This window comes from Lissotriton helveticus, chromosome 11 (genome assembly GCF_964261635.1).
Source record: "Lissotriton helveticus chromosome 11, aLisHel1.1, whole genome shotgun sequence".
NCBI classification, from domain to species: domain Eukaryota; kingdom Metazoa; phylum Chordata; class Amphibia; order Caudata; family Salamandridae; genus Lissotriton; species Lissotriton helveticus.
In genome coordinates this window covers 586,931,285-586,954,882 of record NC_136072.1, presented here as the reverse complement: position 1 = coordinate 586,954,882, position 23,598 = coordinate 586,931,285, and the positions used below count along the sequence as shown (strand labels likewise).

General features: G+C 48.2%; 1 protein-coding gene across 1 annotated transcript in view; it reads left to right on the top strand.

The window, feature by feature from the left end:
• Positions 1-23,598, top strand: part of LOC144790854 (uncharacterized) — a 399,375-nt gene that overhangs the window by 48,506 nt on the left and 327,271 nt on the right. Inside the window, exons 3-4 of the mRNA XM_078665519.1 lie at positions 310-388; positions 1,479-1,627. Of these exons, the coding sequence (XP_078521645.1) occupies positions 310-388; positions 1,479-1,627 (228 nt within the window). The remainder of the gene's footprint in view (positions 1-309; positions 389-1,478; positions 1,628-23,598) is intronic.

The window sequence follows — 23,598 nt, the reverse complement described above, 5'->3', positions numbered from 1 at the left end:
ATAATTTGGCCTTTATTGCTGCATAATTTAGCCGTCTCTGCCACATAATTTGGTCAGCCTCTGTAGCATCATTCCAGCGGACTGTTTACACTGCATTACTTCCCTAAAAAGGGGAGCTAGGTGTGTTGTGAATATATATTGTAGCTCTGTGATAGACTGGTTAGTCATCAATATCACCTCATGCCACTCTCTAGCCTCTGATAGGACCCTCATATTCTTTACTGGTTATCTAGATATTGCTGCTTTTGAGTCTGAGGACTCATTCTCACTCTGTCTGTCTCTTCCCTCCCCTCTGTCTAACCACCTCAGATTCTTCTGCTCTTCACAGACGGGCTGGATGAAGAAGTCAAGAAGCTACAAGAAATGTCCGCCAATCTGCGCCAGGAAGGTAAGTGTGCAGGATGCCAATAGATCACTTCAGTTTCAGGGAGGCATGGAGCCCTTTATCCATTCATTTGAGATGCATGAGTAACAGAAGGATCCAGGGAATTCTGACCTAAACAAGGAGACTCCCTCGTGGTTAGGGAGTCTGTCCCGCTCTTCATAGAGCAGGGGTCTCCAACCTTTTCTGTACTGAGAGTTACGTATGTTCAATAAAACACATTAACAGATACTAATATTATTAGTGCAGTATAATTTCAATTTCTTTATATGTATATTAATTCAACCAAGCAAAATCTTTGTAATTTAATAAGCTGGGCTGCACACAGGTGAGCTACTCAGAGTTAGCTCAAGAGCTACAGTAGCTCACGAGCTACTGGTTGGAGACCCCGGTCATAGAGCAAATGTGAGCAGGCAGAGCATTAAGAAATAAGAGATGTGTGAAGAAATAGAATATTAACCTAGACTCTGGTGGGGTGGACAGTCTGCCTTAGCCGGGGGTGGGTGGTCCCTTCTTCCAAGGTGTGCATACACACTGTGTCATGGTCTGGTCCAGATTACGGTTGGTAAGTGGTAGAATCGTTCTGCCTCGTAAACCTCTGCAGTAGTCCCTGGGAATGGTATGACAGTGGGGATGCCTTTCTGCGGATATACTAACGACATTAGGCACTTGTGCTGAGTATGATTCAAAGCGCACTGCTCTACGGGCTGGTCCTGGCTGGTAAGTGAGAGAAGCTCCATGCCTCTGAGGTGTGCAGAGACACTGCAGTAGTCTCTTGGAATTGTATGGTGGTGGAGAAGCCTTGCGCCTCTGAGAGGCGCATGTACACTGTAGCAGGCCCTAGTGTTGGGGATAGTTTGTCTCTCATCTGTGCATGCGCACGGTAGGGGACTCTGTCTATATACTACATTAGCCACTGGCGCTGGGTGTGATATTTTACTGGGGATGCCTCGGCCTCTGAGGAGGGATGGAACACTCTGGGCACGGTTTGGCAGTGGTAATGTGTAATGCACTGCCATTAGGCTCAAGTGCTTGGGACCTTTTTCTCAGCCTGGGGAGGCCATTATTCAGTAACAATTTTCTGTTTCGAATCCAGGTTGGTTTGACACTCTTGTGACAGTCGCAGTGAATAACGCCACGGATCGAGAGCAATTGAAGCAGATCGAGTTTGGCCGCGGCACGAGATACAGTGTGCAGCTGTCCCTGGACATGCCTCAGTTTGACAGCGCACTGACGCAAGAGCTGGTAAGGACTGACACTGTCCAACAGCTTTAAGGGTGTCTTTGTTGCACTGTATATTAATATCAACACTTTTGTGAGTCTCTAGGATCTCTAACTCCTCCCACAAAACAGCGCCTTTCCATCCTTTCATGGCACAAAAAACATCTCACACTCCTCGCTTGCAGCTGCCCCTCAAATGTCCACAGAGGACACTGAAGAATCTGCTCCTAATGGGAAATGTTGCTATAAATGGGTTTTTGGATGGCACATACATAATACAAGCACTTGATAGTAAGCTCCTCCTCTACCGTACATTACTATCCTTTATCATTAATTTACTTTACTATAATGTAGCCTGTTTTCCTTGAAGGAAAATGGAATGTGTTTCAAAAAGAAAAATTAAAGGTTTCAGTTTCTTTAGGTCGAGCCCATGCAATGCGCATGCGCTGTCTGCAAGACCTGTTGTATTCAATAAAGGACTTTGCTCCCGCCTGCTTCTTACCATAGGTTCAGTCCAGTGTAGCTCTTCTTTAATGTCGCCTAAATGGTTCACGCAGCGGTACATCACTTCCATTTCTCGCAGACGAACACCAGCCAAGTACATTTTCCTTACGCTTGCATTGCTTTTCTGTTGTTCTGGGAGAACTCTTTTTTTTTTAAATTGTTGCTTTACACCCGTCATGCTGTGATAAGCACAAAAAACCTCCCTTTTTGAATATGCACAGCAGAGCTTTTGAATAGCAAGCCTGGCTGCCAACATGTCCAAAGGTGCATTTTCATTCTTTCCCCCTCTTATGCTTCCCTGCACCCGCTCTGCGAGGATCAAAGCTTTGTGTGCATTTTGATTAAAGTCAGCGCTGCACACTTGTTGGCTGGGCTCTGCGCACCATGATTCAAGTGCTGCTTGCAAGGTCTTGCAGCTAGATTCATCATTGTAAAATCGGCTCGCAAAGGGCCAGATTCTGAGAATCCGGCCCTTTGCGAGCACTATTTTTGCATTTGGGATTCATCATCCCAAATGCAAAAATCGCTAATACAGAAAGCGCAAAATTGCGAGGAATCGCATTTAAGGAATCACAATTAGAGATTCCTTAAATGCTATTCATGAACCTTTTAAAAATTGCGAATTCGCTATATGGGGCCGCTATTTACCGCGAAGTGTAACTACGTGGTAAATAGCGAAAACTCAGAAAAATGCACTTTCGTGCATTTTTCTAAGTTGCATGTTACACACACACATGTCCTTTGGACATGTGTGTTCGCAACACATTTCTGGGGTGCTACAGGGTGTTCTTTGGACACCCCTGGCACCCTTGAAATCGCTTCCTTATTTGCGATTCGCAAATTGCTAATCGCAAATAAGGAATGACTCCCCATTCATTCCTATGGGATTGCTAATCGCAAATAAGGAATGACTCCCCATTCAAAGGCCCATAGGAATGAATGGGGAGTCATTCCTTATTTGCGATTCGCAATTTGCGAATCGCAGATAAGGAAGCTGTAGAAATCGCATTTAATTGTGCGATTTCTACATGAATCCTGTTTTGCGAGTCCTTAATAGCGATTCCTTAATAATTGCTATTAAGGACTCGCAAATCGGGACATTGATGAATCTGGGGGTCGTTGCTTCCCGGGAGTTTGGCTGCAACTGGCTCTGCCCGCTCATCAGCAGGTCTCAGCACGCCGTGGATGAGGTGCCTCCCCTGCAAAGATTAGCGCTGCCCGCATACTCCCACTCTGACCAGCACGGAAGCCCTGAGTGTCGCTGCAGGGGCGTCTGGCCCAAATACACCGTCACACGATGGGAACCTCCCTCAGTGCAGCCCCCTTCCTTCTGCCGTCGCAGCTGGGGGCATCTTAGGGCTGCATTTTGCCAACCTCCTTCAGCGTGGCCCCCCTTCGCACACAGAACTGTGGTCTAGGGTCAGGGCCGGACTGGGAACCGAAATCGGCCCTGGCAAAGTGCTCAGCCGGCCCCCTCTCTACCCTGGTGGTGTGACCGCACTCTTTGCCAGGGCCGGTTTTCGGCCGATTTTGTTACAGGGCCGTTTTTGCAGCTATGCTGCAAAAAACGGCCCTGTAACAAAAACGGCCCCCTGGGGCCCAAAACCGGCCCCCACCCATGCAGCCGACCGGGGGATTGCCCGGTGCCTGCAACAGCCAGTCCGGGCCTGTCTACGGTAACAGAAGTTGTCGACTGCAAAGCTCCAACCCAAGTAGACTCAGTGCGACGTCGGCGGCAGACTCGCTCAAGAGTCGTAGGACCAGAAGCGGTCCTGGTGAGTGCGCATCCTTCGCAGTTTCTAATTTTGGTGACTTTCATACTGTTTTGCTTGCAGTGGATTCTGCTAAGACAATTGATAGGTTGTTGTACTTTTTTTTTTAAGTATACAATGGATATTCTGAAAGTAGGGTTCTGTGGTCCACATAAGTGGTGATTCCACCGAAGGCTTTGCCCCATCTCTGACCCGCCACTGTTACTTCCAGATATTCGATAGAACTTTAAGTAATTGGGGAGATAGATTTTGCAGCACTTCAGTAGCTTCTATTAGGATAACGTTGTTATACCATTAATATAAGCTCTTACATGTTGAAAAATACTACTGGGCTTCTCAGTTAATTGTGGTAAATGAATGGTTGTTTGCATCACAACAGGAATATTGACTTATGCGTGATAGTCCATCGATGGACTATCTGGATTTCCCCACATGCTTTATACTTGGAAAATGTCCAATGTGCTACCTAAACCCATTGCTTGCTCTATAGTGGGTAATCTTTCTTTTTTTGTCCTTTTGGTAGGTTGTTAATGCCCAGTTGCATACAAAATGTTATAGTGCTGTTGACTTGGTATTATTTACGTTAACACACACACACGTTAAACTGTATGTGACTTTTATGCTTTTACCAGATCCACGTCTAGGCTAAACATTACTTTTTTTAAATGTACTTGACAACAAAAATATACAGCAACAACTTGTTTTGGATCAACACTTGGCCGCATACTTTAAACATTTCGTGCAATTGTTTTAAAAAAAATTAATTAACATTTGCACTTCTTTCTGAGGTCTAACATTTTTGCGGCATAGCATTTGCAGGGCAACAGCAAATTTCACAAAAAAAGGTAATTGCAGGCCTTTTTGTTACAACATTCCACAGATTTGTTTTACAGCCGTTTCATTTTTTTGGTGAATGGGTGTCTAACAGGTCAGTGTGTGGCCCTGTTTTTTCCTCGGGCTGTTTATTGGACCTGTTTAATAGTATGGAAGGAGGATTACATTTTTTTTAAATTAAATTAAAACAATCATTGACTAAAACAAGTACAACATACCCTAATTTAATAACTTGACTTGTCAATGGTTATCAGTGTTAATGTGTCCCCGCCACACCATCGGCATCAAGCCGTTCCAAGTGTGGGTTTGGAGTGTGTATTTCCCTAAATCTGGAATCCTTCCAGATATTTTTAAGTGCACTCCATGGTATCAGATCTGGGTTTTACATTTGTCTGGTCTACACCCTGCTTTTGATTAATTATTATTATTATTTTTTTGTCAACCAGCCAGTCGACCTAATTTGGGAACTGGATTGTGTTATTTCAAATGTTGTGGAGTGTTGCTTTGGAGGGTGTCCATTATTTGTGGTGGCGATTTTAACATCTCGAAATGCCCCTTCCCTGGTAACAGTGTTTGTGGTCTTACAATCCAGCAGGGGGGTGACACTTACCACGTCCTTCATAGCTCATATGGAGAGGCTCTGAATTTTGTCATACTTAAGCACAATTTATAATTCAATGTAGACTTTATTGAAAAATGCCTTAGCGTCTTTTCCCACGCCGTCTCCTCGTCGTGCTTCAACATCCTGCGCATGCTCAAAAAAACATTTAGCTGGATCCCCACCGAAACAAGAAAAACGGTCACCCACGCACTAGTCACAAGCCGTCTGGACTACGGAAACACCCTTTACGCCGGCACCACCGCAATACTGCTGAATAAACTCCAACGCATCCAAAACGCCTCAGCCAGACTCATACTAGACATCCCCCGCACAGACCACATCTCCGGTCACCTGAAAGACCTTCACTGGCTCCCCGTCAACAAAAGGATAACGTTCCGCCTCCTCACCCACGCACACAAAGCCCTCTATGAACTTGGACCTGATTGCCTCAACACGCGCCTTTCCTTCTACACTCCCACCCGCCAACTGCGTTCGTCCAACCAAGCCCTCGCCGCTGTGCCGCGCATCCACAAAGCCACCATGGGGGGAAGATCCTTCTCCTACTTAGCGGCCAAAACATGGAATTCCCTCCCCATCCACCTCCGCATTACCCAAAACCACCTAGCCTTCAGAAAACAGCTTAAAACCTGGATATTCGATAGGTAAACTTCCCCCTCTTTCTCAAGCGCCTTGAGACCCTCTGGGTATGTAGTGCGCTATATAAATTTTGACTTGACTTGACTTTTACAGGTCATGGGGTTGGCTCATCCATTGACTTTATTCTCTTTTCTATACTTGCCTGCACTGGTGTCTGACTCCATTATTCTATCTTCAAAATTGAGCGTTCACAACCAAGTCTCTATTTGCGTATCTTTGCCTGACACACTTACCCATGTACCTGTTTCGGCCAACTCTACAAAACAGTATTACTCATCAAGCATTTGCAATGCAATCGGCCTCGCATTTACACGAGTTTGAGCTATTCACATTGCAAATAACAATGCTTTTTATTTTTGTTTTCGTTATTAAAACTTAAATAAAAGGCATTGCCATGTACAATGCCAATAGCCTATACTCACGTAAATGCGAGACCTATTGCATTGCAAATGCTTGTTTTGTAATTGTATTTATATAGCGCTTACTACCCCTGACGAGGCGTTGAAGCGCTTTTTGACGGGTGAAGAGATCACACAGAATTAACTGAAAGGAGTCATATGCTTAAGAGTAACTACTTGTAGCCCTCTGCCCTTCATAAAATCAGGATTCATTAGCAGGAAGCTGTAATGAATGTGCCTTGTGCTGTACACCAGGCCTTTACTTGTGCCGGTGGTTGCAGTTAGTCCGCACCATTGTTAATTTTTAGGGACCAGGATTGTTCATAATCTGAGTTAGGTAGAGCGAGCGTCACTAATGATTTTTACTGGTGCAAGAGATGCCACTTTGGGGGCCTGCGTAAGACATGAAAACCAGGTAACCTGGGGCCTAACTCTTGACCAAAATTGTGTGATCCTGGGCTGATCGCACCACATTCCTGGGTGTCCGCTTCCGTATCTGCCAAACGCTTCCAAAGTCTAACATTCAGAGAAGAGGGAGTTAATTTAGTGGAACTGGGCTGAACAAGTCCTCACACCCGCCCTGCCCCCTCCGCACACTTTGAAGGGCTCCCCAACCCCACAGACTTCATGACAGCCAGGGGACACCCTTCATACCAGGCACGCTTACATCTTGCACCCTTTGGGAGACAGAGGACACAGAGAGTAGCGCCTAACCCACACTTGCACCACTTGTGCACTTTGTATGAACTTTCCTCTTATATGAGCTCGCACCCCCACCACCCTCGAGGCTACGCTGTCCTTGACCCTACAGCACATGTGGGAGGTTTGGGGACAGTGAAATCACAGGACCCAGGGGTCGAGGGAGATGCCAGGGATGGGACTAGCACTGACTCAAATTCACGGGGAGTTAAACGCAACACTTTCATCACCCAAGGTCACATGATTGGAGAGCACATCAGACACAGACCAGGGCTTGAAAGAAGGCCTGGGTCTGTAGGTGCATCTGAAAGGACAGGGGGTCCTGGCCATGGGAGCACTGAGGAAAGACACGTCCACTCAGCCACAAACCCACACCCACAGGCGGCAGGAGAGCAAAAGCGCCATCAGGCAAAGTGCAAGAAGAAAATTAAAATTAAACGTGAGGAAAGGCTGGTTCTGTCACCGCTTCCTTCTTGAGGGAGTGCAGAATACCGAGGGGAACCAGGACATGCTGGGAGGGTGAGACTCTGTACCATGTGGGACTCTCTTCATGCAGGACCACACCTGTCTGGCAGCGACAATGATCTCTTAATAATACTCAGCATGCCTTTAGCATTCACTGTGTATCAAGACGTTTATAGGTGCTATAAACACAAGTGTTATCCCTCCACTCACTTTATTGGCCTCAGAAACCCATGTCGGGATTTGAACCTGCGACCACAGCCTCCTCTCGGTAGCTGGTGTATTGTGCTGTTGTATGTCCCTCGCTCGTTGTCAACTGCTGTGGCTTCACACGTGTATACAAAGAGAGGTGAAAGAGCATTAGAACTTGATGAGCTGGGGCAGCGCGTGCAGACCTGGAGCCGACGGGGGAGGGAAAGTGAAAGTGCGCCATGCGCATGCTGGAAAGTGAAAGCATGCCAGGCGCGCGCTGTATCGAAACATCGCGTGCATGTGATGTGTCCATACGCGATGACAGCATGCCCTGCATCGCTAGGCGAGACCTAAAAAATAAGGGGATTCGACAGAAATAGGAACATGTGAACCCAGGGGAAAAAAAAACCTTGTAACAGGAATATTTGAGGATGTGTCACAGTGCTTTTCCTAATTAGTTGGACCCATCTGTTACTGGGCAGCTTTAACACTGTGTGTTCATTTATGTCATCCTTGATGGTCACTAAGAAACTCAACACTCCACCCCCACCTCAACGCTAGTTCAACCATGCATGTACTGCAGCTTTGAAAAAAACTGAAATTGGCAACTAATTCTTCGACAAGAAACATCAAAGAAATAATAGCAGCCCAAAGGGATTATAAACAAGCATTTACAATGCAACGGTCTCGCCTTTGCAAAAGTTAGAGCTATTGGCATTGTTAATGACAACATTTTTATTTATGTGTTGGGCTTGAAAAATGGCATTGAAATGTATAATGCCAATAGCTTAATCTCTCGCAAATGGCACACACAAACACACAGACCCACACAGAGCCCCCCACACACACACACAGAGCCCTATACACACACAGAGGCACACACACACACAGAGCCACACACACACAGCCCTACACAGAGCCCTACACACACACAGAGCCACACACACAGAGCCACACACACACACAGATCCACACACACACACACACACAGAGCCACACACAAAGACACATAGCCACACACACAGAGCCATCACACACAGAGCTACACACACACACACACACACACAGAGCCACACAAACAGACAGAGCCACACACACAGACAGAGCCACACACACACACACACACACACACACACACAGCCAGAACACACACACACAGCGCGCCACGCACACAGAGCGCCACACACACAGAGCGCCACACACACAGAGCGCCACACACACAGAGCGCCACACACACACAGAGCGCCACACACACACACACAGATCACCACACACACACACGCAGAGCGCCACACACACACACACACACACATACAGCTGTTTTAAGTGTTCACAAATTACGCAGACAGTTAAGCCAAAATACCGACTAACGTGGTCAAATGTATATATGAAAAAGCAATAAAAAAATCTTCCCCATTGTAATATTAACAATTATTAATAAAGATAAGTCTAATGGTATTCAAAATAAAATAAAAAAAAAACATTATTGACAGTTACACCAATATCAATAACGATGGAACTATCAGCACCAGCAGTGGTGATAGCAGTAGTAATAGCAGCAACAATACTACTACTACTACTAACGATAATAATTATTATTATTAGCAGCAGTAGTAGTGGTAGTAGTATTAAAGTAGGTGCCATCACCCTGATCAAAATGCATTCGAACCCAGCATACACCCTGCATAAAAAGTGGAAAGGACGGTCCATTGCACAACATTTCATAAAATACAATTTGGCGTTAGGGTAGAAAACACCTAAAAGGGTTAATGTGCCACCATCACTATCGTCTTTTGCCACGGCCCCTTCCCTAGCATTCATCTGCCAGGCCCTTAGTCACAGCGGCTCCTGGGGACACCAGATGTGAAGCATACCACCTTGGTGACCCCTCAGGGGCCCCGCACCACAACAGGTGGGTATTGCATTCCCAGAGCACCAGGCTGTCGCGCATGGTACATTCCTGCACCGCAGGGGTGCCCCCCTGTCACCAAGGGATCTCCAGCAGTGCCCAACCCTCTAGCTCCCCTCTCACCTGCCTCGATGCCCTCGCTTCTAGCCGAGGCTCCACCGGCCCCTAGGCTGTCAGGTCCCCCACCATCCGGGGCTTTGCGTTTCTTCGACAGCGGGGGAGCGCGAGGGGGGAGAGCCGCAGCAGGGCGCTTTTATTTCTCTGCTCCTGGAAAGGGCGCGCGGGGAGGGCTGTCCGCGTTGTGGAGGAGAGAGAGGGGTACTTTGGAGTGGCAGCGGAGTCAAAGAGAGCCGAGACTACAGTGGGGGGAATTCTCACAGGCTCAATTCCATCAGTGCCTCCCGGCGCCGTCTGGCCGAGTGCTCTTCTCTGTGTGGTCCTCCGCCCCTTCTGCCTCTCGGGCTCTTCACTGGAGTCTGGATGATAGTGGGGCAGCTGTAGTTTGTTGTGGACTTTGGGTCTCCCTGTTTGAGAAATGAATGAAAGATTGTGGTGTAGAGTGCAGAACTAAGTAGGAGAGAGCAATGAGAGTGTAGAGAGAGGGGGGAGATCGAAGGGAGGGAGGGAAGTAGGTAGAGTGAGGGGAAGAGGGAGGTGGACAGCGAGAAAGCAGAGAGAATGAGGGATGGGTGGAAGGTGAGAGCGGGCAGCAGTGGAACTTCCAAACTTCCGCTGTGGACCACGCCATGAACACCACCATGTTTCTCCGAGGTCAAGCAGAAATGCCTCGGAGAAACGCCCAGTTATTTTCGGACTGGGGGGCGTGTTTTTCTTTCTCTCCTCTTCACATTGGGTGGAATGTAAAATTACAGCTAATGGGAAGAGGAGAGAAAGAAACTAAAAAACACACCCCTCAATCCCAAAAAGACGGGCGTAAATGGAAAGACGCCCCTCTTCTCCAATGGCTGGCCTCCGTTTAGGAAGCCAGCCAGTGGAGAAGAGGGGCAGGTTTAAGCCCCATACTCTAAAACAAAAAATCTCGCCAGCAAGACTGCGCAAGCGCAGCCTACGCAGGCCGAGACCTAAAAAGCATTGGAACTAAGAAGGATAGAAATCAAAGAGAGGGCTTGGGAAGATCTCTTCAAGGCTACTGCCCTGAGAGACGTAAAACTCTTCTGGGAGGTGATTTATTGTCCCTTTTTCACAGATAGTGTTGTTCCAACTATCGCTTGCAACTTGTCTTCGGGCAATTGGCTGACTTATGTTTCTCGCATTTTTGAGGACCGTCCGAGAGGAGCCCTACTGTCACTCCCTCCGGTACACCATCTCCCTTTCCAAGTCCCCTGTCTCACCTGATGCAGGCTGTCATTTTACCCTTTTGCATCGACCTGAATGACGTCACATCTGCAATCAAAAAGAGCACCCTAGGTAAAGCTCCCGGCCCAGATGGAGTTCCAATTGATGTTTTTCACCATAATATTTCCTTTTGGGATCCATTGTTAGCCAATGTGTTTCGAGCCGCACTGCACGCTGAGATGCCCAGCTCATGGAAAAATCAATCATTGTGCCAAACTTCACAAAGGGTGACAGAGGTGATGTTACCTCCCAATTTCTCTGTTGAACTTCTCTGTCAAAATCCTGGGCTGGGTAATTCTCGAGAAACTCGAGGCCTGGGCGAAGACAGGGGTTTCCTTTCTGAGGTACAATATGGGTTCAACCCAGGCATTGGCATGGTTGAACAGTCCCTCTAGTGCTCCTGATTTCTGGGAAATATGCAAAGGCCAAGAAAGGCGTTTTAGATCTCGCCTTTATGGACTTGGCCAATGCATTGGATTTAGTGGAAAGGTGGATGGTTGTAAGACCTCATGCTTCAGGAAGGGGTGGAGGTTGACCTGGTGGAACTACTAAAACACCTGCATTGGGATACCACTGCCCACGTACACTACAGATGCATCCTAGCCCCTTTCTTTTTCCTTATCTACAGTTATTCACTGGATTCTGTTTTATAGAGTAGGGATAAGGATTTACCAAGGACAGGGGAGCGGCCTGTACCAGTATTAATGTAATCCGGTGATGCCGTACTGCTGTTGCACACAGTCAATGGGCTCTAACACTTGCTAGATACTTTTAATGACTTCATGTTAGTTCTAAAACTAAGGGGTACGGCATAAACAATTTTGTATGATGCCATTAGATCCTAGAAATATGCGTACTCGCAGATTTAGTATTGATGGTGTGGTCATCACAAAAGTGTCCAACTTTAACTACTTAGGTATTTTACTAGATGTTAATTTTAATTGAGCAAAACTTGGCAAACAGAGAGGGAACAAAATGAACTTTGTGACTGAGGCTATTTTTGGTTTCTACAGGAAAATCAAACAGAAACAAGTGAAGGATCTGTGATCCCTTTACAAAGCAAAATGCATTCCATTAGGCACCTAAGCAATGGGGGGTCTGGGGCTATGCTGTAGCTGAGAACACATTTCTCGCAAGATTGCTAGCTGTTTCGAACAGCTACGTGTCTTTTATCATCCACTCAGAGGTTGGTCTCCCCTATACCAAAGAAACAGTTAGACTAGACCCACTTCTCATATGGGTTAAAATTTGGAGTTCCATCTTCACAAAATTTAGTGGTGGAATGATGTGGGGTGGAAGTGTATATTCTTGCATTGTGTGGTGTGGAGCTATGAGATGATTACATGTATTGTGTAGTGGAATAATGTGTGTTGTTGCATTGTTTGGCACTTGAAACTCGTAATGCTAGCACCTCTCTAGGGAAAATGTAAAAACTAATTGGCACCAGGCAGTCAACATTTTAGTGGAAAGTGTTAGGCAGATCTTTTGACTGGGTGTGAGTGTTTGATTGGTTTGGATGCTCCGTCCATCACCACCCCCTTTTGCACCGCTTTGGCTTCCACAAGTGTGGCGGGGTATGCTCAGACGTGAGTCCCATGCTCACTTTGCCAATGGATTCAAGCAAGCCAGACTGAAGACGGCTGTAATGCCAGAAACCGGTCCCAGGATGCTTGTTTCCGGTCCAGGGAAGACATGGCTTGGCAGTTCGGGCTGGACTGTTCCCATGAGGCACAGGGTCAGACTAATTTGCATATGGCCATGTCTGAACTGGGGTGGCTGAGTAAGCTAAAGAATGGTGATGGATTAAACCCAGATCAGTTGACTGGGGGTGAGTGTTTGATTTGCTCAAACGCTCCGTCCATCATCCCCTTTTGTATCGCTCTCACATGTCAGCAGCTTTAGGATTTGCCTGATTGCCCTAGATTAGGACTCCAGGACATACTGGAAGTCTGTTCCTGCTCTCTTCAACCCCAGCAATGCAAGCTTCCCTTGACGGTTTGGCCAACCTGAGACGGCCGGCCAAAATCGTCATGTGCAGTTAAGGGAGTGCACTACCACTCCCCTCAGTGCTGTCACCCCCCAGGCTGTGCCCACAAGACTCGGCAGGAAAGAAGAAATAAAATCAATGTTGTTTTGTTTTTCCTTTCCAGGCATTTTTGAGGGGTGACGCTTCACTGTCAAAGTGGAGGAGACGCCGCTGATTCTGAAAACTTCTAACTTCATGCTCATCTACTTAAAAAAGATACGTTTTAAGAGTTTTTCTGAAAAGGAGAAGATTCTTCATAGATGTTAAGTGAAGAGGTATTTCATTCAAGCTTTGGAGAAACTGGTCACAAAGCTTATTCCTCCCCAGTGGTCAAGTTTGAATCTTGAGATCGAAATGTTTTTGGCTGCTGAGGAGCGTAAGGTCCTAGGTGGAGATACCACTTGAATTTCTTCTTCAAGCAGTCAGTAGGGGTGGACGAAGAATCCCGCTCTTGAGTGACTTGGCAAAGTTAGGTTGGCGAGCGACAAAAATCGTGACACCTTCTCCCAGCCAGATTTCTCGACCCGGGCAGTCACGGCAGGTTGTGATGGGTCACGTTGAGAAATCTGACGCTCGTGTTGAGGAAGCTGCTGCTCAAGTAGAATATAGTATGCGCTGATTTTACAGCGCAGGACAAAGTCCTGGTGCTAAAAATCAGTGCGAGCAGCAAGACTTACCACACTCAGCTGCTTGCCCAACTCCGCAGAGCATTCCAGAGTTTTTTCAGCACTTTGCGGAGTTCCACTGAGCAGAACTTCCTGAACTCCGCCCAGTCCTAGTAACCAGACCCTGTACCAAGAGGAGCTTTGAACATGATACAGAGAGCCTTAAAAATAACTTTCTATCTAACTGGCAGCCAATGTAGCTGTTTGAGTGCCCATGAGACAGGTTGCAACTTGGGGGTACCCAACAGCAGTAATGCTTCAGCTTGTTGAAGGCTTTGTAGTTTATTCCTGTGTTGCTGTTGCATGTTCATATATGGAGCGTTGCAATAGTCAATTTTTGTGAGGACCATGGATGTGACTTCCGTTTTCTGCAGCTCAGAAGGGATGAAAGGCAGGACTTTCTTTAAGGTGTTTAGTGTTTGAAAGGAGGATGATGTAATGGCATTGACCTGGGTACCAAAAGTAAGTTTATCATCCCCCAGTACTTCCATGTTACATACTTTCCTTACACGGGTGGGGAGGGAACCCAGTTTCAGTGGCCACCAGGAAGGGGACCAGAGGGAGGATGAGTTTCCAAATATGATGATCTTCGTGGTTGTAGGATTACTGTATGATCTAATAAGAGCAAGGCCGCTCTAACCCCCTGATCAAGGAATTCCCTGATCTCCACAGTGGCCTTTATCAGTGCTGTCTCAGTGCTATGGCCACTTCTGAACCCATACTGAGCAGGGCTCTAGAGTTCTTTCTCCGATATTAATGCTGCCAGTTGTTGATTCATTATCTTTCTATCTTTTCAGGAAATGGTAGCCGATATAAGGGATGATAGCTATTAGGGATGGTAGGGGACAGAGTTGGCTTTTTAGGTCGCGCCTGCGATTGCAGGGGCAAAAGCCCCTGCTGTCGCAAAGCGATCTATTGCAATCATTTCAGCCATTTTCCCGTTCAAGGACTAGGCAGAGACAACAGACTGTCACGAGCACGCAGCCGGCCGGGATCGGATCAGGTCACGCGCTCCGATCCCGGCCGGCTGTTCACAACACATGCACACATGCACACGCAGGCACAGGCAGGGACACACACACACAGGCAGGCACACACGCAGGCACAGGCAGGCACACACGCAGGCACACACAACACACACACACACACAGACAGACGCACGCACACACATCCCCCTCCCCCCAACTCACCGGGCTCTTTTAGTGCATTCTCGATCCTCGATCTCCCTCTGCAGGCCAGCGCTGGTCTTCACCCGGGCCCCCTCCTGGGACCCGGGACTTCAGATGCCACACTCCGCCCTCTCACGCTCAGCCCGGGCTGCGTGCGGTGGCGCAGCAGCTGTTTGAGTTCCAGTCTTCGGGCTCGCCCTGCCCCGAGCGGCGGAGGCAGCTCCGCGAGAGGAAGGAGCACGCGCCGCCCCGCCCCCGGCTGCCAGCAGCAGCTGCACGCGCTGCGCCTCGCTCTGCACAGGCTCCCTCAGCCCCAGCCGTTGCGCGGCTTCCCCGGCCGCCCCCATGTACGGATCGGACAAGCCCGTCCTGAACATGATGGACTATGGATTCAGGGTTCCGGCGCCCAGCGGAGACTTTAGCCCCTTCAGCGCTAGCATTCCGGTGTTCCGTCGTTTTGATCTTCCCTTCGGTATGATCTCCCCCTTCGCATCTGCGCATGCGGATGCACATTTGAAACAGTAGCCAAACAGTAACACTTTTGCATGTATTTTTGATCTCCCCCAGCACAGCCGCAAAATACCAAATCTATTTCTCTTCCTCTGTGCTACCCTCCCACCCCGCTCTAAAGTTTTCAATCCAGCAGTCACACCCTCGTTGATATTAATCACTCACACTTTTATTTGTATTAATGTTAACATTTATTGCCTTTATGTTGCCAAAATTGCTAAAATACATCATACAGATATAATATACACCATTGTAATTACCTAAATGCATGTAAGAACCATGACATGAAGGAATAATTTTACATTTTTCTGAGCTACTATGGGGATTAAGCATCCTTTGAGATTTTATTAAGTGTGGACAGTAGCGTGACTTTATTTTGTTGGTTAAACATGTTCAACTGGCCAAGGTTTCTGTTGCATATCTTCTCACTTTATGAATTTATATTTTTTTCACTGTCAATTAATGTGCTTACACATCCTTTTAAGAAACTCTTCCAGGGAAACTAGTTGGTCTCTGCTGGAATCAATGGGCCTTATTTATTAAGGCCTTGCGCCGCCGGTGCGTCACTTTTTCCCATTTTAAAAGTGACGCACCGGCGGCGCAAGGCCTTCATAAATACGGCCCAATGTGTTTTGTGAACACAAGTGTATTTTTTTTAAATCATGCAAACAAACAGCGCAGAGAGTGTCTCACTGGTTAGCTCTTGTGTTCCACGCACAGATACCCAAGTGAGATGTCAAAAGAGTTACACATGTGGAGTGTTTACAGTGTCCAGCTTCACAACTGAAATACGTAATATCGACTCGTAAGGCACAAATGGGAGCTTCGCACAACGCTATCCCCAAAATTCCAATCAATCAGGTTGTAGATGAGAGAATCCCCCCACCCATCTCCTGTAACTATACAAACTCTGACCGGAACAATCAGGCGTCATAATTAAATCACATTTTTATTAGCCCTCTGCCAATTAGAGTTTATTAAATTTTGAACATACCATAAAAGCACAGCAGTTTATATTTGGAAAAAAAAATCATTGTTATTATAAACCTCTCTTTTATTCTACCCTTAATCCCGTCAGGTGGATTAGCAACGGGAGGCCTCCGGATCTCCCTCCCTCCCTCCCCACACACACACTATCTGACATACCTTACAGCACCTTTGCGCTTTTAAGGTGATAAAACTTCAGGTGTTCTCACACTAACACAGGATAAATACAATAATTCACTCATGCTCAAAAGGTCACCTTTCCCCCATAAGCAGTTCTTGGCAAAAGGCAAGTGAGACCCAAACTGGACACCAGATAGCGACAGCAATACAAAAGTTGTAGTTAAAAATCTGTCGAAAGCTGCTTCATATTTATAAAAACACAGCGAACCTTTCTGTCTGTTCCATGTTAAAAAAAGCATCGGCATAGCCAATAGGTCTCGCTTTTGGGACCTTATAAGTATTTCGTTATGCAGCACAATATCCTTGGTGCAACAGCATCAACTGTTGCATGGCTAAACACTTCTAAGGTCCCAAAGGCGAGACCTATTGGCTATGCCAATGCTTGTTTATCAATGGGAGTATTGTTGCTATTTTCCATTGCTTAGGAAAATAGCCACTGTCACACATCTGGTTAAATATAACTATTAGTTGGCCAGAAGTGATTTCAGGTGTTGTTATTGCCACTCATGAAGGACACAGGGGAGAGCCGAACTTAATAGTTTTTATAGGCTGCGTGACCTGTTCCATGGTAGTGTTTGTGAAATCCAGAAAGGACTCAGACACCAGGCACTTTGGGGAGAAAGTCTCTTCCGACTGAGAAATGGGGTTCGTGGTGCCGGATCCATTAAAGATGTTATCCACCTTATTTTGGAAACAATACTGGCTAGGGTATTAAAAAATATTTGGCTGCTGACTGCTGTATTATTACCAGGCACAGAATTTAACTTGTTAACTGTAAGAAAAATCTCTTTCACCAAGTTTTTGGGCTTTTCACTCTAATGATCTATTTTTTTAATACTTGGTCATTAATTGCTTGCAGATCTCTTCCTCGGTATGTAGGTACTCTTTCCTCTACTTGCATTCCTTTCTTCTACACCATTGCTTTTGAGTTCTAAGTGCTTCATTAAACAAAGGTGTAGAGGGATTAAGTCTCCTAGTATAAGACGTTTTTACTGGGGCCAGTGTGTTCACAGCATCAAAAATCCAAGATGAACGGGGGGGGCGTGGCTAACAGCCGAGCAAGATGGCTGCTTAGTGAAGGAGCTCCAAGGACGACATAGCCTTTCGCGCTAATCCGGCCATTTATCCGGCACATAACTGTACTCTAGGGACCTGAGCTGAGGTCTAGGACCGATAGGCGGCGACAGGTGAGACTCTGGGCGGAATCTGACACCGGGTGCCAATGATAGCCGAGAGTGTCCTGAAGCGGCCTAACACCCACGTGGAGACCGGGGCCTGGAGTATCTCGGGACCCGGGAGCGAGGCAAGAGGGCGGCGGAGCAAGGCGAGCGGCGTACCAGGTGCCGTGAACGGCCCTAGCAACGGCGAGTACAGACATGACCTGGACACTCTCTAGAGGCCTGGTAGCTACCAGCGCCGCGGGGGTTGCAGCGAGTGAAGCAGCGACGGCGAGGTGAGGCCTGGTGGCAAGGACAGAGCCGGGGGCTCGATTTCTGGAAGGCCTCAACTCTGCCGACCTTAGGGGCGTTGGGGCCCAAGACTTTGCGGAAGCAGTGAGGGCGCAAATTGCAGCTAGAGGGAGCTTGAGTGGCACCAGCCTCCCCCCCCCTGTTGATGCTTATTTAACGACACGGCAAGCCGGGACAAAATACTCGGCACTGAGAGCCCCTGTGACGGGCCAACACAGCGCTGGCAAGGTGCATGCCATCTGAAGGGCGAGTGGTGCAGGCTGGAGGTCGAGAATTGAACCAGACGCAGAAGCAGGACGATAAACACTGTGTACCTCGCAGCACTGGCACGCCCGCTCATTCCACATTAAATCAGACGCCAGCACATGCAGAGTTGTCCACACCCAGCAGTCAATGGGGTCCACAAGTCCGAGAGAAAAGATAGCACTGCACAGTGCATTAACCGGACCACCATCGACGACACCATGGCGGGCAGGGGCCCACGGACTCAAAATACGCAAGCCAAATTGTACATGTATGAAGGTTTTGCACCACTTCCAGAAGGACGCACCTCCTCAGGCAAAGCAGCAGAGGGTGAAGGGGGCGAAAAAAGCGACGCTGGAGGATATCATGGCGGCCCTTTCGAGTGTCCAAACTTTAGTGGGGACGATCTCCACTGACATCACCCTACTACGAGCGGACTTCCAGAAAATGGTGGACAGAGTCACAGAAGTAGAGAAAGTCACCAAAACCTTGGTGACGGACACAACGGCAATACAAAAAGCTCTGTCCCGGCTCTAGTCGGAAAACAAGCTACTAGCGGAGAAGCTCGATGACCAAGAAGGGCGCTCACGCAGGAACAATGTCCGCATTCTTGGTATTCCAGAAAGTGAAGGTACTCAAGCAATGGCCCTCTATGTTGAAGACCTGGTGAAAACGCGACTACAACCTAAAGGACTCTCCAGTGTCTTCTCTGTAGAGAGAGCCCACAGAGTTCCAGGCGGAAGGCCCAAGCCGGGGGCAACCCCAGACCGGTGCTCGCCAGACTGTTTAACTTCCGAGACAGAGATGCCATCTTACAGACTGCGAGAGTCTCCCCACTGATTCGAGTCCATAATTCAACGGTCTCCTTCTTCCCGGATTATACAGCAGCGGTCTCCGGCGCAGGCGAAGTTTTCTGGAAGCTAAAAAAGCGCTACGGGCGCAAGAACTGCCCTATTCCATGCTATTTCCTGCGAGGCTCAGAGTAGTAGCGGAGGGCAAGACATGGTTTTTTGAAACGCCAGAAGAGGCTTATGACTGACTTCAGGGTTGGCGACGAGTGGATAGACCGCGTCGTGGGAACAAAGAACACCACCGCCGTACTGAGGAAGACGACACAGGCAGCCAAACTATACGACGCCCGGACCCAGACTGCTCGCCACGGTCTGACACAGAGACTCTCAGCCAAGGATAGGACTACCAGCAACATAACACCCGGGAGAGAGTTGCCATAAATGAAGAGGACATGGAGGGAAGGGAAGGTCTTTGCTTCCTCTTGGAATCCTTACCCCCGTCAAGCAAGTACTATGTTTTGGGTTGGGAAGAAGCACTCTGCTGAGTTGGGGTAGCGGGCGGTTTCGAGTCCGTTAAGCAGGGAGGCAGGGTGGGTGAGAGGGACAGGGGGTTGGGAAGTTTGGATTATGTTTTTCTTTGTTCTAGTTTGTAACAGCACTGATGGCAGGGCAGAAAATCGACTGACCAGCAGGTTTTCAAATGATTTAGTTAGGCAGCAGTTCACGGTATTTACGCACCGCACCCATGACAACACGCACCCAAACTGAACGTACCCAGGCCACAATCCAAGAAGCACAAGTAACCCCCATCCTGCTAGTAACGTAGAACGTCCACGGACTGGGTGATAAGATAAAGAGGGGACTGGTACTGCAGGCCCTGAAACGCCAAGGCCCCGCATTAGCACTACTACAGGAGACGCACCTCACGGGCACGGCATGTAAGGCATTAGATAGTTGGGGGTATAGGATGGTAGTACACTCCGAGTTCTCGTCAGGCTCCAGGGGGACGGGCATCCTGGTGCGGAAAAATTCTCCCTTCATAGTCCTCCAAACTAAGACAGACGACCAGGGAAGGTTTGCAGCACTGCAGGGTCAATGGGAAGGTAGACTTATTAATGTGGTATCAGTATACATTCCACCAGCACTTCACGCAGTGGCGTTCCCAGCGCTCAGAGACTTTCTCCTTACACTGCCAGAAGGGGACCTTACCATTAGGGGGGACTCCAATGCCACAATGGACGCCACCATAGACAAATATCCGGTTAAGTGGCAGGCACCTGGAACCTCTCGCTTGCAGAGCTTCGCAGATGCAATAGGGCTTGTGGATGTCTGGAGGCGCTCCCACCCCACAGCGCGCCAATACACGTACCACTCCAATGCACATAACAGTCTATCCAGAATAGACTATTTTATGATGCTAGAAGCCAGCCCGCAAAACGTTGACGATATAGCGATCAAACCCAGGGGCATTTCTGATCACTCACCAGTGGTACTAACTTTTTCCTACTGCCAAAAGTCTCGTCGGAGGATTTATCCTATTTATCCCGGGTACCTCCAAATTCCCAATATCAGAAAAGTCCTCCGTAGAGCCACGAAAAACTTCTTTGCGGAAAACACTGCATCGGTTAATTCACCGTCAATACTGTGGGAAGCCTATAAGACTATCCTTAGAGGGCAAGCAATAGCATCCATCACGGGGCACAGACGAGCAAAGCAGAAAGAACTAATAAACTTAGAGATAGAACTGCATGCAGCCGAAACAGACCACTCAACAGACCCCACACCGGATACGGCACACATTCTGCACCTCAGACAACAAAGATACAGAGACTACTTACGAAATAAAACAGTGGCTAACCTTGCAGCAACACAGCATAGAATATATGACGTAGGAGACAAGGCGGGGAAACTGCTGGCTTGGCTAGATAGGCGTGAGAATAGCACTAGGGGAATACGGCAAATACGGATGGCATAGGGGCGCCTCACAACAGACCCCGGGGACATAGTAGACACACTGGCAGAATATTTCAGAGAGGTTCACACACCGACATCGGACATGTCAGAGGCTGAGGTAGCAGCGTCCTTAATAAATATAGAAATGCCCACACTGACGCAGGAGGCTTCCCTGGACCTGGAGGCAGATCTTATGGACGAAGAGTTGCAAGTAGCAATCCGTTCGCTGCAGTCAGGCAAAGCACTGGGGCCCAACGGGATCCCAATAGAATGGTATAAACAGATGGCAGAGACTGTCTGCCCGCATTTATTGGCAATGTACAACGACAGCCTTGAGAAGGGCGAACTACCGCTAGACCAACGAATAGCCGCAATAGTGGCAATTCCAAAACCCGGTAAGCCCCCGTCCGAATGCACTTCCAACCGCCCAATATCTCTGCTAAATGCAGAGGCTAAGATTTTAGCTAAACTATTAGCCAACAGATTGATGACACATTTACCACACTTAATTCACCCGGACCAATCTGGCTTCATGCCAAATAGAAACACCACACTAAACCTCAGACGCCTACATGGAGCGCTGGCCAAAGCGCCGTCCCTGTCCGAGCCGGCAGTTATCTTGACCCTAGATGCGAAGATGGCCTTTGACATGGTAGAATGGCAGTACCTCTTTGCGGTCCTTCTGCATCTCAGATTTGGTCCTAAATTGTGTGCATGGATCTGCCTCCTATATGCGGGGCCTCTAGCTTGTGTAACGGCTAACGGACACCTATCATGCGAGATACCATTGGCGAGAGGGATGTGCCAGGGGTGCCCCCTGTCACCGCTCCTATTCGCACTGGTGCTGGAGCCCCTGGCGACGTTGATTAGAGGTGCTCCCTTACTAAAAGGAATCCGATGGAGGGAGGGATGGGAAGACCGTCTCTCCTTATACGCTGATGACATACTGGTGTACCTCACAGAGCCGGAACACTCTATACCGGAACTCCTTGACATATGTGATAACTTCGGGAAGGTGTCAGGGTACACAATAAACAGGTCCAAATCGGGCTTATATGTACTGAGGGGGCCCGCACTGCAGCTCTCTACTGATTGCCTGCTTGTAGTCGCGAGGAATTCATTTAAATACTTAGGTATACATATCACAGCCGATGTTACAGATTTCTTCTCCAAAAACCTGACGCCCCCTATGGAGCGCTTACGGAGAGACGTGATACATTGGGCATCCCTGCCCCTGACACTCCTGGGTAAAGCGGCGTTGTACAAGATGATGGCCCTGCCCCGGTTTCTCTATGCCCTTCATAACACGCCCTTTCCAGTCCCACCCCGATACTTTAAACAAATAGCTGCATAGGTGTCCCTACTTCTCTGGGGTAGTAAACCGGCACGAATAGCGAAAGCAAAATTACATAGAAGTTGGTATGATGGTGGGATAGCGCTCCCCGACATACAGTGGTACTACTGGGCGGCACACCTCAAGGTCATTAACCAATGGATACATGCACCACAGGATGACCCAGCATACAGGGCAGATAGGGCCCAACTGGGAACTAATAATATGCTCACAATCCTATATAACAAAGGGCAAGCCATGAAACTGGAGGGTCCCACAAAGCATATGGCAATGCTATGGCATACAGCACAGACGCGGTTGGGATGGAGGGGGGTCATTACCAAACTTACCCCGCTCTGGGACACTAGACAATTGGGACAGCTGCGACATAGCAAGGGATTTGAGCGGTGGGACAATATAGGCATCTCCACGGTGGGGGATTTGTGGGACGGAGGGAATGTAGTGCCATTTGCCCAACTCCAGCAACAATACGAATTGGGCCCGACTGAGGCTTTCAGGTACACACAAATAAGGCATGCATTGCTGGCGGTGCTCCCACAAGATACTGAAGTCCCCGAAGCTTCCCCATTGGAGGACCAATTGCTTACTGACCACATGCCGAAGAGCGCCACATCCTTCACATACAGAAAACTGATCAACAATCTGCCAGACCCGACAGTTTCTCTACGGGGCGAATGGGTGACAGACATGGGGGACATAGATGACACAGAATGGCAGGAAGCCCTGGCTTCGCCCAAGGAGGTAGGAATCGCCGCAAGGCTTCGGTTAGTGCAGCTTAAGATCCTAGACAGAGTATACTACACCAGGCCCACACTACATAAAATAAGGAGGGCACAACATCCATATTGCCTCAGAGGGTGTGGGGAAGAGGGTTCTTTTATACATACAATATGGGACTGTTCAGCAATAGCGGATTACTGGCGAAAGGTACTGCGAACAATATCACAGGCGGTGGGAGTGTCACTTCTACCAGAACTGCGCAGATGCTTACTCAACATATGGGAGCCTAACGATCTCGCATGTCATGGTCAAACATGGGTCACCCTGGGACTCATGATAGCGAAACGAAACATAGCACAGAAGTGGGGTGCAGTGGAACTGCCTTCGCTGGAGACCTGGTGTAGAGACATGGATCTCACTATGGTGGCTGAAAGGACAGTATATACAAATCGGAAATGCCCCCGGAAATGGACTAAAATATGGGCGGCTTGGAATGCATACCGGGGAGACATCTGTGAACCAATACCCGAATCTGACGAAGATA